Here is a 16,369-nt window from a genome sequence, read left to right on the forward strand (position 1 = left end):
GTCCGCTATGCTATATACTGTATATACTACTAGTGAATAGTACATTTAATAAGCAAATAATTTACATTTAGATTACAAACATAAAACGGATGGGCTCATTTTTCCGTATATTTAACATTTAAAATACATATATAAAATGGTTAATTACTAGACATCTATATAACCGTTATTTATCAATTATTTACTATTACATTTTACGGACAATTAATTTTTATAGGGCATATCGTATTAATTGATTAATTTATAATAAAGTTATTGTTTTTATTATATAATAAATAGTCTATGACTCTATGATTTTTATTGTTATGCTTTTAATTTGAATAAATAAATACTAATACTGCTAAAAAAAACTATAAAGTAAATCATATAAGCAAATTACTTATTTATGAATAATCAAAATTTGGACAAATGACGGACAAATATATGGCAAAAACCGGATGAATTCCTTATTTATGAATGTCCAGAATATTGCAATATTCCGGATGTTTATAGATCCTGTTTTTGTCCGGAAAATATAGGCGGTCAATTTCTGAACAAAAACTGGACATTTTTTTTTTATAGGGAGAAGATGAGACTGAGAGCGTTTATAACAAAGAAATCAATAAGATCGGAGTCATTGATAATGATAAAAATGATGTTAATATTAAAATTTCTTTTAATGCTAAATCAGACGTTATGATACAAACAAATTATCCTTTATCAAATATCAACAATATACCATTTGATACTATTGCTTTGAATATGCGTAAGAACTATTTATATATTAAGTCAATCTTATTACTTAATTTATGATCTAACATATTTGCTACCGAATTCTAAATACAATAATAGATACTTCTTCCACACAATCAATAGAGTATTGTCTATTACTATGAAATAACAATTTCTTCGAATCCGAATAATGATAAAACAATAATTGCTATTGGTCTTGCCACGAAAAATTATTCAATTAACAGGTATTTATTTCTACAAAAAAATTTTAATGATCAAATTAAACGATTCCTAAAATTTCTTTTTTTTACTTTAAGATTGCCTGGTTGTGATACACATTCTGTTGGTTTTCATTCAGACGAAGGTAAAAATTCCACAATGAAGGATATACTGGTACAAAATATGCTGAAAAATGGGGCAAAGTAAATGATGTAATAGGTTGTGGTTATTGTCCAAATACTGGACAAATTTTCTTTACAATGAATGGTAAGAATTTGGGTATCGCTTATACCAGTCTATTTTATAATTGGTATCCTACAATTGGTTCTAATGGATTTTGTAGTTTAAATGTTAATTTTGGCCAAAAAGAATTTAAGTATAAAGAAGCTAATGGTATGAGCGTTGCTGGTATAATTTCTCAAGAATTATTAAATAAGATAGAAAAAGAAATTATTAATGTAGAATAGTAATATCATTATTTCTAAATTTCAACTATTAGTATAGCTTGTTTAATAAATATACTTTATTTCTTTTTGCGATCATAAGTTAGTTTATATATGGTACTAGACGCGATATTTTAAAATCAAATGGTCATAAGTTGATTCATTAAATCAATACCTGACGATAAAGCATTCGTAAAAATAATAGTGTATAAAAAATTAACAAAATAACTGAAATATAATTAATTTTTGACATTTAAATACAAGTTAAATTCATATTTATTTCGCGTAACTTAATAAACGCTACTCATTGAAATCATAACAACTAAAACAATTAGTATGAAAATGTTTATATTCCAAAGTAAGACCTTTTTATTGAAAATACTTTTATTTTATTAAAGACGCTCATCCGGTCCTGCAGTTTTAATCAATCTTTGGAAATTTCTGAAAAAATGGAGTTGCGCCTCTAAATTTTGTGGTGCAGTAGAATAGGTTGTAAAATTTGGTTTTTAATCAATCAGCCAATTCAATACTAGATTAGTTTCTATGACCAAAAATCTATTCGACTCCAGCGTAACCTGTCAAAGCATTACGCAACTTGATTGAAATTAAGTGTGGCTCACATGTGACAGATAGTAAAAATTGCGAGGAAGATCCGTAATGAAAAGGTTACGTGATTTTTCAAGAATTTTTTTTACAAATATCTTGCCAATCCCTGATTTATATAATGTAAAATTATGATTATTTCGAATTTCTATTTCAGAGTATTTATTTTTTTTATAATTACTAGGAAAAAAATCATTTCCAGATCCTTTATTAAAAGAGAAATAAAAGGTTCATTTCTTTTTTTTTGAAAAAAACTTTATTAGTAATAAATAGATGCAAAAGTAATATAGTGTTGATTTTAAAATTAATTTTTAAATTGAAGTGCCAAATATTTAATTTATACCAGATCTGTGACCCAAATTATACACTATTTCTTTGATTTAAAAAGGTAAATTTAAATTAAATTTATATACATTACTAGATATTAATTCGATTAATACAATTTCAAAATTAATGTAAAGAGTGTTATTTAATTATTACACCCATTATTATTATAATCACAGCCGCTTTCGACATAACGAAGTTGCCGTCAACCGTGATGGCAATTTATTGTAATCTTTATCGCGAAAAATTTGAAAATTATGATAATTATGATTGACAATCAGTACACAAGACAAATTTCTATATTATATTGATCCAATACTTTTATTTAACGTTGTAACTTGTAAGCTATAGTTCAATTTTTTTTAAAAAAAAGTGAAAAATAAATAAATCAATAAATAAGATTTAACATATCTTCTACTTTTTAATATGACATTAAAAAAGTAACAACAAACTTTGCCGCAGCCTTTTTGCGGTAGGACCAATTATTGTGGAATTATCGTAATGTAGTATGAAAAACTTTTGACCCACTACTCATTATATTCATTTATTACTTAGCTGGTTATTTAATATATCAAAACATATTAAAATAAATAAAGTTTGCTTTATAATTGTGATTTACCCTAAAAACAATCAGAATTTATTTTAAGGGTTTTGTCTATCGTACCCGCGATATGTCACATGGGTCACGCCACCGAATTTTATTGGTGAAAATTTTGTGCCACCCATTTTGCGGTGCAAAATGTAATGCGATTTTTTTTTGTTTTTTAATTCTTTTTTTATTTAGGAACGGACGTTCGGCTTTGAACTTCAGATTTCGGATTGGTGAGTATTTTTTTTTTTTGTAGTTTTTTTGATTTAGGAACGCTACTAACATTCCTTTTTCTTCTTTTTTTAGAGACGTTTCCGCTCGGCTTTGGACTTCCGTATTGGTGAGTATTTGCATTTTTCTTTGCATTTTTTGCTTTGTTTTTAAACTTAAACTTAGGAACGCTATTAACGTTCCTTTTTCTTCTTTTTTTTAGGGATGTTTCAGACCAAAACTTTGGCTTTGGACTTCGGAAGGGTGAGTGTTTAGACTTTAGCGTTCTTTTTTTACGTTTTTGTATTGTTCTTTGACCTAGGAACGCTATTAACATTCCTTTTTCTTCCTTTTTTTTAGGGACGTTTCTGGATCAAGACTTCGTCTTGAGACTTTAGAATGGTGAGTATTTTGTGATTTTTTTGTGTTTTTGTATAGTATTTTAATTTAGAAACATTCTTTTCTTTCTTTTTTCTTAGAAACGGTATTTCAGGAATTGGTAAAGAGGAAAGAGAATAGTAGTAAGAGAAAAAAAGAAAGAGGAGAGGAGTGAAAGATGAAAAAAAAAGAAGAAAAAGAAGCCAAGAAAAGAAGTCAAAGAAGAGAAAATAGACTTCGGCTTGGGCTTCAAAATTGTAAGTGGGGGATTTGTTTTTCTTTGATTTAGGAACACTACTAACGTTCCTTCCTTTTTTTTAGGACATTGAAATCGTAAGTATCTTCTCTTTTTAGGAACGGCATATTTTGACTCCAGATTTTGACTTGGACTTTGAAATTGGTGGGTTAGTTTCTTTGTTTAATTTTCTTTCTGTTTTTTTTTTGATTTGGAACATTACTAATATTTTTTCTCTTTTTTTATTGGACTTTGGGATGTGATTACTCTCTGATGTATGTTGTTCTTATGGTTCTTAATCTTTACGTTCTTTATTTTTGGATGTGATTACCCTTTGATACTGTCCTTGATCTTTGTATTCTTTGTCTTTACATTCTTGATTTTCGCGTTCTTTAACTTTGGGATGTAATTAACCTTTGATACTATTCTTGATCTTATGTTCCTTGTCTTTGTGTTCTTGATTTTCGCGTTCTTTAACTTTGGATGTAATTACCCTTTGATGCTGTCCTTGATCTTTGTATTCTTTGTCTTTGTGTTCTTGATTTTCGCGTTCTTTATCTTTAGGATATGTCTATCTTTACAAAAAAGCAAAAAAGAAATGTTAAATCAATAAAAACCATAAAAACACTTACACTTCTCCCTAATTATAAAGTCAAAGCCAAATTTTATATCCAGAAACAAAGAGGAATGTTACATCCCAAATCAAGAAAAAAAATTAAAAACAAACTAAAGTAAAAAACTACCTACTAATCTCAAAGTTTAGGTTTAAGTTTAACAAAAAACCAAGGTGCTTCTAAAAAAAAAAAGAAAGAGAAGACGTTTCCAAAACAAAAAAAACTAAAAACAAATGAAAGAAATTACAAAGTTCAGAACCGTTTCTAGAAAAAAAAATAAAACATTATTTACTGTGCCGCAAACGTGGCACAAGATTTCCACCAATAAAATTTGGTGGCGTGACCCATGCGACATGTCGCGGGCGCGATAAAAAACAAAACCCTTATTTTAATATTTTTTTCATTGATAAATGTCTAGTTTCTTAGATGATAATAATTAGAGAATTTTAATATCAAATTAATCAATAACTAACTGAATAACAAATTAACTATAATTATTTTAGAAAAATGCAAATATTGATTTTTTAATTTTTTACTTTATTAAAAGTTTCTTTTAACAAAAATTTCAAAATTTTGCCATGGTTAACATCAAATCAATATTATTTTGTTAACATATTTAAATTTTGCGATCAGTATTTTTTCAACTCTGGCCAAAATTATAAACCGGCATTTTATAACTCTGGCCAAATTTTTGATCAGAATTAAGTGAGATAACGACATTAGAAAAATCACGTGTTTAATAGTTATGTGATTGGCGGACAGTGCATGACTGGTTTAACGCAGATAATTATAAATTGGTCCATTAAGATATTGGACGCCACAGAATCGATTATTTGGTATCTGATTAAATAATCAGATAATTATAGTCTGTAAAGATAATGTCTAAAATCCGCCTTATCCGTTTATCCGTGATTAACACTAATATTGAAATCAAGTTTTACCACCGTTTAAAACTTTTTGAACTAGTTCCAAGTTCTAAATAACATTTCGTTCCATACATAAAATTTATGAGAATGAAAGTTCCTAAAGGTCTATAATAAACTAAATTAATACTTTTTGTTAAGGTCAATAAATCATACAGTATAGTTAACATAAAAAACGTTTCCTGTGCGCTTGTATTCATCGTCTAAATTTGAATATTGGCAGTGTTCATTGTAAAGAAACTTCTAGTGAGGTAATAGTAGCTCTTCCTGTAAAACTTCCAATTTTTTAGTAGTAATACCAATCGTAATTACAAAAGGAAATTTATTGGTTTGCTAGATAGAAATTTACATATCAGATAACAAACAAAATAAAATAACGCTTAACTACAAATATATTAATTGTTACACTTAATAAATTTAATAATGTTATACTAATGTTTATACGGTAATATCAAGAAATCTATATTATCTAAACTTTATTGTCAGCTTTATCATTGATTTTATTATTGTCTTTTACCAATAAATTCAAAAAATAAGTATCAAGAAAATATTCTTTAAGCATATTTTCAATATTTTGAACGTGTTCTTCCAATGTAACATTTTTGGTCCTTCCATCAATGAATGGAATTGGTTCGTATTTATTTTTAAGTTTCCTTAAAAGTTTTCTTTGATATTCTGTACATAAGTAACTAAACACATATGTTTGTAAAAATCCCCTATCAAAAGAAATTAAATATTATAAATACTATAATTACAAATTGTATAAAATCATTTTTTAACTTACCATGGCGCTAACTTAGTTGCTCCAAATAAAAATACGAAAACTCTTGACAAAAAGCTAAAGAATCCACCGATTCTTGATAAAATTGAGGCAACTAAAGAGAAAAAAGGAATAAAGATTTTAATTTTTATTTTTCTAAAATTAAAAAAATCAATTGATAGTTACGATCATGATAAAATTCCTCTTGTAAAAAATATCCTTTGATACTGGTCTTAATATAAGCATTGTTGTATTTGGGTTGATAAATTTGTTAATATATGATCAGTATGTGCATTAAAGTTAATGAATTCTTCTTCCAATCCGCCTACCAGACTGTAAACACACTTGCTAAATATACGTCTGTTGATTATAGGTGAATAATATACGATTGCAGCTTGCTCGTTCAGAATAAATAAAGGAATAATAGAAATCAAATTAAAGCCATCCATCTAAATAAGCTCCAGTGATATTGGGAGTTACATATTACTATTCTATTCTCCATCAGCTAATCAAAAGTATAGTAATAAATTTCGCCGCCATTTTTACAAATATGAGGGACTTAACGATTTATTATAGGCCCAGTTATTTCGCATTGCTTTGGCTCAGGTTAGTGTAGTTAAGATTTGAATTAAAATTAACATAAGCAATGGACAAAATATTAGAAGAATAACTGATTACAATTTATAGGAATTATACTACAAATTCTGATAGCATAATTTATATGTTTTATACTTGAAATTAGGTTTGGTTTAGTAGTCGAAATAGAAAATTCAGTTTTGATAACTGATTATCGTTATAAGTATAAATAAGAATTGCAATTACAAGTGAGAGAGAGAGCATAATCTCTTTAAAAAACAAAAGAAAAAAGGTTCAGTTGATGGTTAGCTTCTGGAAATATCATTTTGAATTTATTTCATATTTTAAAAATAAACTGTCTATGCAGTATTATGTATTATTGATCAGTCGTCCAGTTCGCATTTTTGATCGATGAATCACCCAGCTCTGATATAGGTGTAATTCCTATATTGATCAAAATATTTAAATAATATTAAAATAAAGTCAATATACTTACAAATCTTGGTTTTCCATTCTTCAGAAGCCCACCCACAATACAAACTAAATACAATCAGCTATTGAAATAAGTATAACAAATTTTACATTATTAATTTTTAATTTATGTATTAGAAATGGGTTTATATACTTATTATTTGATAATTTATAATAAAAAAGATTTATTTAAATTACAAACTAAGAAATTTGTAAAATATTTACTACTCTAGTCCTAGTGTTTAAATAATTCCAAGAAGAGAATACTTATATTTAATATTTGATAAAATATAAAAAAAGGAATTATTTAAATTACAAACTAAGAATCTTTAAAATATTTTACTACTCTAGCCTTAGTGTTTAAATAAATCTAAAAAGAATAAAGTAAAGAACAATTTTTTGTTAAATGATATCAAATATTACAAAAAAAAGCTATATCTTTTTAAAACACAAATAATTGGTTAATTTTCATTTGTTTTAATATCTAAATATTAAATAAATAAATTAATTAATTTGTAAATTAATTTGTTTTATATTATACCAGCTATATTATATACACTTTACATACCTAATTATACATTCATTCAAGTCTTCGCTTACTAGCATTTCACTCACTTGTACACTAGTTTGTGAATTTTTACTTTCAAGAATTTCATTCAATTGTTTACTAGTAAAATTAAGTAAGCGACTTGTACAATAAGCTTGTGGGTGAGATTCAGTAACAAGATTGTTATGCCCAATTGGTGCATTTATAAATTCCATAATATTGCATTTTAATTCTTCACTAATGTCTTCAATTTTATTACTATAAGGAAGAGAAATCCATTCATTAATAATTTTTGAAGCTTCCTTAGAAGATGGCCTTTTTAATGGATCTTCATCTCAACATTTTTTCATCAAATCAACATAGCATTGTGGAGTATTTTCAATAATTTCAGGACGTTCACCTCCACAAATACTTAAACTAAGTTGAATATCATGTGCTCTATTATTAAATGGTGGTATTCCAGATGTAAATTCCCACATAATCATAGAAAAACTATATATATCACTAGCTGGAATATAAGGTTTGCCTCTTAATACTTCAGGTGCCATAAATGGTACAACACCATAAATATTATGTTCTTCCAATAATGATTTTACAGGTTGACATAATCCTAAATCACTAATAAAAATTTTACTCTCATCATGATTTAAAATATTGCCATCATGAAAATCATGATGAATAAGATTTTGATTATGTATATCTTGAAGTCCAGAAATAATTTCATACAACATGCATAATTTTTGATCCCAACCACTTTCAACTATTTTTATTAAGTTTCCTCTTAAATCACCTTTGTTTGCATAATCCATTACCGCCATATATTTCAAGGTATCTGGATTTTTTGTAAATCCATAAAAATAAATAATGTTATATGAACCCAAACAACTTTCATGATATTTCCACTATAAAAAATAATAATATGTTAATATAAGTAAATAATAATTTAAATTAAAAAAATAATATACTTCATTTAAAAATTCATTTAAATTTTCATTTAAATTATTATGACATTTAAGAATTACTTCTCTATCTCTATTTTCATATGACCAAATAGCTTTGTGTATAGTACCAAATCCTCCTTTATTAAGATATTCAACATTTTTAAATTTATAATAAGGAATCCATTTTAACCTTTTTTCAAGAATAAATTTATCTAAGATTTTGTTTCCACTTTTTCCAAAACTATAAATTTAAATAATTAAATTATGTAAAAGTTTATAATAAAATTTACACTAAATTTAAGATTAAAATTATCACTTACTCTAAAATTTAAATAGGAATTTAAGGTCTTAGTTTTTGTATAAATATATATAATAATAAGCAATATTTCATAACTTACCAACTAAAGTAATAGAAATTTTAAAATAAAAGAATACAGTTAGCAAATAAATATTATATAAATATACAACAATAGAAATAAAAAATAACTTACAAGCTATATTATTTAAATAATTTTTTGAATAAAGAATTTGGTTAGTTTAAATTATATGTAAATATTATAACAATAAGTAATAATAGAATTTAATAAATAACGTACCATCTATAAAATAATTTTTTAAATAAAGAAATTTAGTTAGCTTAAATTGTATGACAATAGAAATATAGACATCATATAACTTACACCCTAAATTATTATTAATTTTTAATTAGTTAAATATAAATATAATAGAAAGATATTCACTACAAATTGAATATATTACTTACAATCTATTTATTTAAATTAAGAATATAATTAGTTAAATTATATTAAAATATTAATAAATAAGTATAATATTAAATATAACATTCTAAGTATTATAACTTACCAGCTGTAATATAATTAATTAGTTATTTAAACAAAGAATTTAGTTATTTGAATATTATGTAAAATAAATAGTAAAAAAACTAAAAATTTAAATAACTGATAACTTACAAACTATAGTATTTATTAATCATTAAATAAATTATTAAGTTACATAGAATATAATGAAAATAATAATTAATTTCATTATCTAGTATTATTTAATTTTATTTAATTGTAAGAAAACCTATTAACTTACGGGCTATATAATTTTTATATAATATAGTTAGTTTATATTTGCAAAATTGTTTAAAAAGTTTGATGGGATAATTCTAATTTTATATTATATATTTATGCTGTATTATTACCTTTATGATCCATTACTTGATTCATTACTATATCAAATTCTTCCTAATTGGAAAGATAAAGTAAATATGATAAAGTAATTATCTTTTTTTCTTTTTTTTTATTATTTATCTTAAACGCCTTATTAGTACAGATAAATATGGTAATAATATTTATGCAAAACACATTGTATACAAAATGTTGATCACAAGTACAGGTATTGCATGTATGACAAACAAATTATGCATGACCGGAATGCATGTCAATCATCTTATTGTTACGTATCAAAAATTACAAAATAGAGAAAATTTTCTTAATACATATTAAATATATAAATTTTTTAAAAGTCATTAAGATTATGTTTGGCTACTTTCCCTATAAAAAAGGAATATTTAGAATATATACATAAAATATACAATATACATAAAATGTCTATAGAATGTCCATAAAATATATAAAAAATATACAAAATAGGCTCACTGTATATAAAATGTACAAAAAAGTATGAGTCCTCTTTGCATATATCCTATGTATTCTATGGACATTCTATAGACATTTTATGTATAATGTACATTTTATATTTATTTTATGTATGTTTTCTGAACATTCCTTTTTTATAGGGTTTGCAAGTTTACTTAGAATGACAGAACAGCAAAGATAGTTTTAATTATCACTTTTGATTTTTCATTAAAACTAACTTGAAAATGATCGATCAGCATATACTTAATTTTTTTTTTATTTAAATATTTAATTGCTGATCCGCATGTGATTGATAGAACAGATATAGTAAATTACGGCGTTATGTTTAATAGTAAAAAAAAATGCATTTGAAATCTCTTTTTCCCCATGTCAAAATCCCACATTACTCCAGGAAAACTTGTTGCAACTGGTAGTATTGTGCCAGAACTTCATTATGGTCCATATTTACGTGACTGGTGGATTTTTTCTAAAGAAAAAACTCAAGAAAAACAAACATATTATCCTATTCCTTTACGCTTAGGACTTGAAATTATAATCCAACTTAATAATAACCCATTTATTATACGTATAGTTCGTAATGTTCATAGCTCTCTACAACCTGGCTATATTTGTGAAGGAAAAGGACAAAGTAGTGGTATTAATACAAGTGCTTCCGCGGCTATTACTTCTGTTTATCAATCTGTTTTTGGTAGTAAAATGAAATATGCAGGACTCTCTTATTTAGGTATAGACCAACCTGAAACAGCACAAAAACTATTAGAAGGAGTCATATTTCGTCCTTTTGTTGTTGAAGTAGAAAATATCACAGTTTTTGTTAGTTGTCTTGGTAAAATTACTATATCAAAAACAAATAAAATTGGCCATAATTATGCAGCATCATTATTTCATAAATACAAAAGAGTACAATCAGTTTTTTATCAACACGTTGATAAAAATTCTTTTTTAATTACAATATATCAAAACAGTCAAATCATTGCTGAATATATAGATATTTCATCTAACGCTGTTTGGAAAAAAACTGGAGTTTTGACATCTATATTAGGCGAAACTTTATTTGTTATAAATCATTCTCTAACTTTAGATAGAATAAACCAAGCACGTCAAGAACTTTATTCAAATAAATTGCCTAATGAATGCACACTTGCAGATTGGAATAACGAAATAATTATGGAGCATTTATATGAATTGTATTTAAAAAGAAATATTAGACGATCAGTTGAATGGCATCAAATATTTCAAAATTGGATACAACAAAAAAGTAGCATTATTGAATTATATACCCATCTTGATGATATATACGGTATAGATTATGAATTTCAAGAAAGAGAATTGCGGGCGTAGTATACTATGCTTCGTGCTACAGGATGTACAAATATTACTCCATATAACAAAAATATTTCTTGTGTAAGTATAAATACATATATGGTGTTATTGATATTGTAAAATTATAATATTAATACTGTACTATCTGTAAATCTGTACATTTATAGAAGGAGTTTTGGACGAATGCATCTGAACCTGAAAAAGATTGTGAAACAATTGCCAAATTATATGCAGAAGGACTTTTGTATGTAACTTCACCAACTCGTGCATTATGGGATTGTTTTCGTAATAGTTATAATACAAATTCCAAAGGAATAGATGGTAAAACACGCATATTATCAATAATTGCAGAAAAATTTACATATAAGGAGATAATTGAAGAGTTAAAGGTAGTGTGAAATTTTTGATATATTATAGAGACATGTATATAATATTTCATTACTCATTAGTATAATTATTTAGGTTTCACCTAATTCAGTTAATGCAGCACGAAAACATTCCAGAATTAATGGATCTGGATGTCCTATACTGGAAAAGCCAGTTATTGTTCGTTCAAAAATGTCAGAGATCAAAGAAAAAGAATTCCAACTATTTTTTGCAGACAAAGCAAATGTAAACATGAGTTCTTACAAAATAGACGCAAAAACACAATTACCAATACTTTATTTGAAAGATCAAAAAAGTGCTCTTTGGGAAAAATTTTCTGCTACTTATCCTGATGGAATGAAACGTACTTCTTTTATGTCCCGTTTACAAAATAGCCACTTCAAATATAGAGAAGATTTGGGAGGGTTGTGTATAACTTGCAATGATTATGGGTATCAACCTTTTGAAAATTTGATTGAATTAGCGACTATAAATTTTTCCAATAAAATTCAAAGGGTTAGTATTATTGGTTGAATTTTTATTTTCTTGTTCAATCTAATTATATTTACATATAATTTCTTTGTAGGATCAGTTAATCCATGAACTAGAATGTTTACGTCATCATTTAAAGCGAAATTACGAAAGGGAATTATTTGTACATAAGAGTGGTACTACCGATCATGTGGATTGTATTAATCATTGTTTATTATTTGCATTTGGAGAATGCACACAACAACATTTTTCACGGTGTCAAGAGTGTGACAAAATGTTTATTTTATTTAAAGATCTTACTAATCAACTTGACGTTATCCATCATCCAAAACTCTTAGAATATCAAGAACAACTAACATGTTATTTGGCTCATCAAACTCGTAAAGCATACCTAAATGCTCAATTTAATTCTATTTTATGTGAATTAGATGACCATGAAGCCATTATTGTAGTTGATTACAAAATGCGAATTTTACCTGCAACAGCTTGGGAAACAAAGAGTGAATTTTTTGGAAAGCGTGGATGGACTCTCCATACGACTCTAGTGTTTCAAAAAGACAAAAATAATTCCAAAAAATTAGATATTCAGGCTTATGACCATTGGAGTTCTGATACCAAGCAAGATGCTTGGTTTACAGCGTCATGTTTTGAATCAGTATTTATGACAATTAATCCTAAACCTCTCTGGATTAAAATTATTTCAGATAATGGAGGACATTATCATAATTCAGAACTAATGGCAATCATTAGTCATTGGTATGACTGGTATAATGTAGAAGTACGTGGATGGATTTTTCTTGAACCAGGAGAGACGAAAATAACAGTTGATTCACATCACGCAATGGTAAATAATTATTTTGATGTAATTTTTATTTTTTTTCTCATTTTATGTTAAACAATTATAGATTGCACATGCGATCAAAAGATATGTTAGAATTGGATGTGATCTTACTGAAGGCGAAAATATTGAAATGGCACTTCAAGATCTAAGCGGGACATCAGTATCACACATAGAACCAAATCGGGATATAGAAACATTAGTTGATCAAGAAAATTTAGATCAAGAAAATTCGAGGTAAGTTTATTTTCAATTATCTCAATAAAATAAAGATATAATCGAAAATAGAATGATAGATCTATAATTTTATAATAGATCAAGAGTGTAATTTTATTGTGAAATCTTATTTGTAATAAAAAATAATAATACGTAGTAAAACTATTTATAATTGAAAATACAATAAATAGAACACTAAAACTAGTAAAACAAAAATAAAAAATAGAATCATTAGGTTTATAATTTTATATTAGATCAAAAGTGTAATTTATTTTGATTTTATTTATAAACAAAAAAAAAATACAACTATACCGGTAAAATTATTTATAATTGATGAAAATACAATAAATAGAATACTGAAACAAAAAATTACTGGTAAAACTAAATAAAAAATATTGTTCATAAATAATGGAGCGTAATAAAAATGATAGAACGCTAGCAAAAAAAAAAAATAATATCAATTATAAAATTACATAATAGGGATAATCAAAAACCAAAAAATACCAAAAATACCAAAGAAAAAAAATTTAAAACTATACCCGGCATCTCAAAGTGGTTTGAGTGGAGTTGGCCTGTAGCAGGTCAATTTGCTGGATACGTTCGTGCACGCTCTCTTCCACATATTGGCAAATGGATCGATTTCTCTCCTGCGCAAATTGCTAACCTTTGTGGTACAGTTTACAGACCCTCCCCAACAGTTTCAGAGCCAACTGAGCCAAATACTCCTTGGATAATGCCGAATCCTAGTATAAAAACAGGTTGTATAATTATTTATTGCTGCAAATTTGAAATCATGGAAAACTAAATAATTACCTGTAATTATTTATAAGATTCGGAGTTTCCAATAAATGAGGTGATGAATGAAATCGTTGAGAGCCAAGCTATAAGGTAATATCGCCATGAATTTTCGTCTTATTTTATACTTAGCAAAATACTAACGCTAAGTAACTAAATCTTCAGCCTTGAACAAGAATTTCCTCTTAAAAAAGGATGAGCCTTGAAGGAAAATCTAAAACTTGGTAATAAAGGTGGAGGTAAACGTATATCAAAAAAGGTTGTTCAGTATTTACAAGGTTATTTTTTGGCTGGAAATCTGAGAGCCACGGATCGCTATTCACCAGAAAATATGCACACCTGTTTAGAAGAATTGGCTGCAGAGGGAGAACTTACCTTGGAAGAAATACCAACAGTAAAAACCATCAAAGGATGGATAGGAAGGTATAGTGCTAATTTCAAAAAGGAAGCATCAGAGAAGGCGCTGGTTGAAAATATGGAAAGTAATCAAAGTGGAGCAGTTGCGGAAAGTAGTATTAGGCCCAATAAACGCCAAAAAAAAGGTTAAAAACTTATAGAGAGTGTTTTGTTAGAGTAGAAATTAGCGGACTATATCAATAAAACTATTATGAAATCTTCCTTTCCCCTATATAAAACTTCGTAAACTGCAATATAATAAATGGTTTTTTTTTTACAATTTGCTTTTTGAAGATCCTCATCGCACAATTGTAATAGTAAATTACGCAATCTTATAACAAATAATTGGTGATTTATTTAATACAAAATGATCAACAACATTATTATATATAAAAATTGCGCCATATTTTATTATAGAAACTCTATCGATCACATGCGGATCGGTAATTAATGCTTATAAACTATTATAAATCAAATAATTTAATGAAATTATATTTAAATTCATATTGTTAAACAGAAGATAATGACATATTGTTTTTTATTAAACATTATATTAAAATTATTTACAATTAAGTATACGCAAAATTTTTTTGAAATAAAACTGGAAAATAAGCTTAATTCATGTTGATCAGTAAAATTCGTAAATAATAAGAATCTGCTGTCACCACAAAGACAAGTCATTTTTTTAACTTTTATCAGAAGGAAAATTAATAATGCATTCAAAAGCTGTAGTTTTTCTGCTATAAAATACTATGTAACATTTTCATTTTGTTGCACTGGATGCAGCGATACTTTACAATAGTAATTTTTACTGATTTATAGCCAGATCTTAAATTAATTATAAAAATATTTAACTTTGAAATGTAAGGGTAAAAATTTCTAGGTAATATTGGGAAAATCCACCTATACGATCAACTAGTATTTATATATATTCTTTTTTTTTGTCAAAATTGTGGGATAAAGAATAATGCAGATTCTAATAAATAGTCATATGATTTTTTTCTAACTGCTTATTTTTGATTACTAATGCTAATCTTTTTTCTTTTTTAAATTTTCTTTCTTCTTTTTTTTAGTATTGCTTGGCCTAATTTTTTTTTTTTGAAAAAAAAGCAATTCAAAAAATTATTCATTTTTTTTCTTTAGATTCAGTTGGAGATCTTTGTACAAGCATGCCATGACAAATCAGTAGATACAGGATTTTTTACCCTTTTAAATTAATTATTAATCAATTTTTTTACTCAAAAAAACCAATTCTAAACAATAAGGACAATCATTCTGTCCAAAATTTTTGCGGAAAAAAAAATATGTTTTACGAAAGAGTTTACTATTAAAACACTCAAAAATAATCACAAAAATGGAGTCAGCATATACAGTAACTTTACAGAATATAGGTATAAGTTTCTTAAGGAAAGTAAGGAGTCATTTCGTGCTGATTCCAAAGGTTCAAAGTTTGTAGTAGAAAGAGCGCAAAGAAACAGTGAGCTTACGGGAGTAAAAAATACGTTTCTAGAGTTGATAAGACAAGACATTGTACACAAAAAATAAATATAAAAGACATAATATTAAAGTGTACCAGTATATCTTATAAAGTCTATAGAAAGGAAATAAAAAGACTTTCAAGAGAAATTTTTGACCTTGGATATTAGCTGTGGGAGGCGCAGCAGCAAAACAAAGAAATGTCACATAATGTGATTAAAAAAGTTAAAGAGGCTGAACAGAGGGAACAAATTATATT

At 26.3% G+C, this 16,369-nt stretch overlaps 4 protein-coding genes across 4 annotated transcripts; 2 read left to right on the forward strand and 2 right to left on the reverse strand.

Moving 5' to 3' along the window:
- Positions 1-1,190: 1,190 nt before the first annotated feature.
- On the forward strand, positions 1,191-1,397 carry OCT59_028916 (uncharacterized protein; the record flags this gene model as incomplete). Its single annotated transcript, XM_025329455.2, has 1 exon — positions 1,191-1,397. One exon carries the CDS (start codon positions 1,191-1,193, stop codon positions 1,395-1,397), a length of 207 nt encoding a protein of 68 aa, XP_025169064.2.
- Positions 1,398-5,718: 4,321 nt separating this feature from the next.
- Positions 5,719-6,458, reverse strand: OCT59_028917 (uncharacterized protein; the record flags this gene model as incomplete). Its single annotated transcript, XM_066147652.1, has 3 exons — positions 5,719-5,965; positions 6,034-6,124; positions 6,368-6,458. The coding sequence occupies 3 exons, from the start codon at positions 6,456-6,458 to the stop codon at positions 5,719-5,721; spliced, it is 429 nt and encodes a 142-aa protein (XP_065994340.1).
- Positions 6,459-7,533: 1,075 nt separating this feature from the next.
- On the reverse strand, positions 7,534-7,818 carry OCT59_028918 (uncharacterized protein; the record flags this gene model as incomplete). Its single annotated transcript, XM_066147653.1, has 2 exons — positions 7,534-7,540; positions 7,625-7,818. The coding sequence occupies 2 exons, from the start codon at positions 7,816-7,818 to the stop codon at positions 7,534-7,536; spliced, it is 201 nt and encodes a 66-aa protein (XP_065994341.1).
- A 2,756-nt stretch (positions 7,819-10,574) lies between these two features.
- On the forward strand, positions 10,575-14,785 carry OCT59_028919 (uncharacterized protein; the record flags this gene model as incomplete). The annotated part of the gene is made up of 8 exons (XM_066147654.1): positions 10,575-11,508; positions 11,572-11,612; positions 11,699-11,920; positions 11,994-12,413; positions 12,484-13,233; positions 13,295-13,464; positions 13,924-14,201; positions 14,472-14,785. The coding sequence occupies 8 exons, from the start codon at positions 10,575-10,577 to the stop codon at positions 14,783-14,785; spliced, it is 3,129 nt and encodes a 1,042-aa protein (XP_065994342.1).
- Positions 14,786-16,369: the final 1,584 nt, after the last annotated feature.

This window comes from Rhizophagus irregularis, chromosome 8 (genome assembly GCF_026210795.1).
Source record: "Rhizophagus irregularis chromosome 8, complete sequence".
NCBI lineage: Eukaryota > Fungi > Glomeromycota > Glomeromycetes > Glomerales > Glomeraceae > Rhizophagus > Rhizophagus irregularis.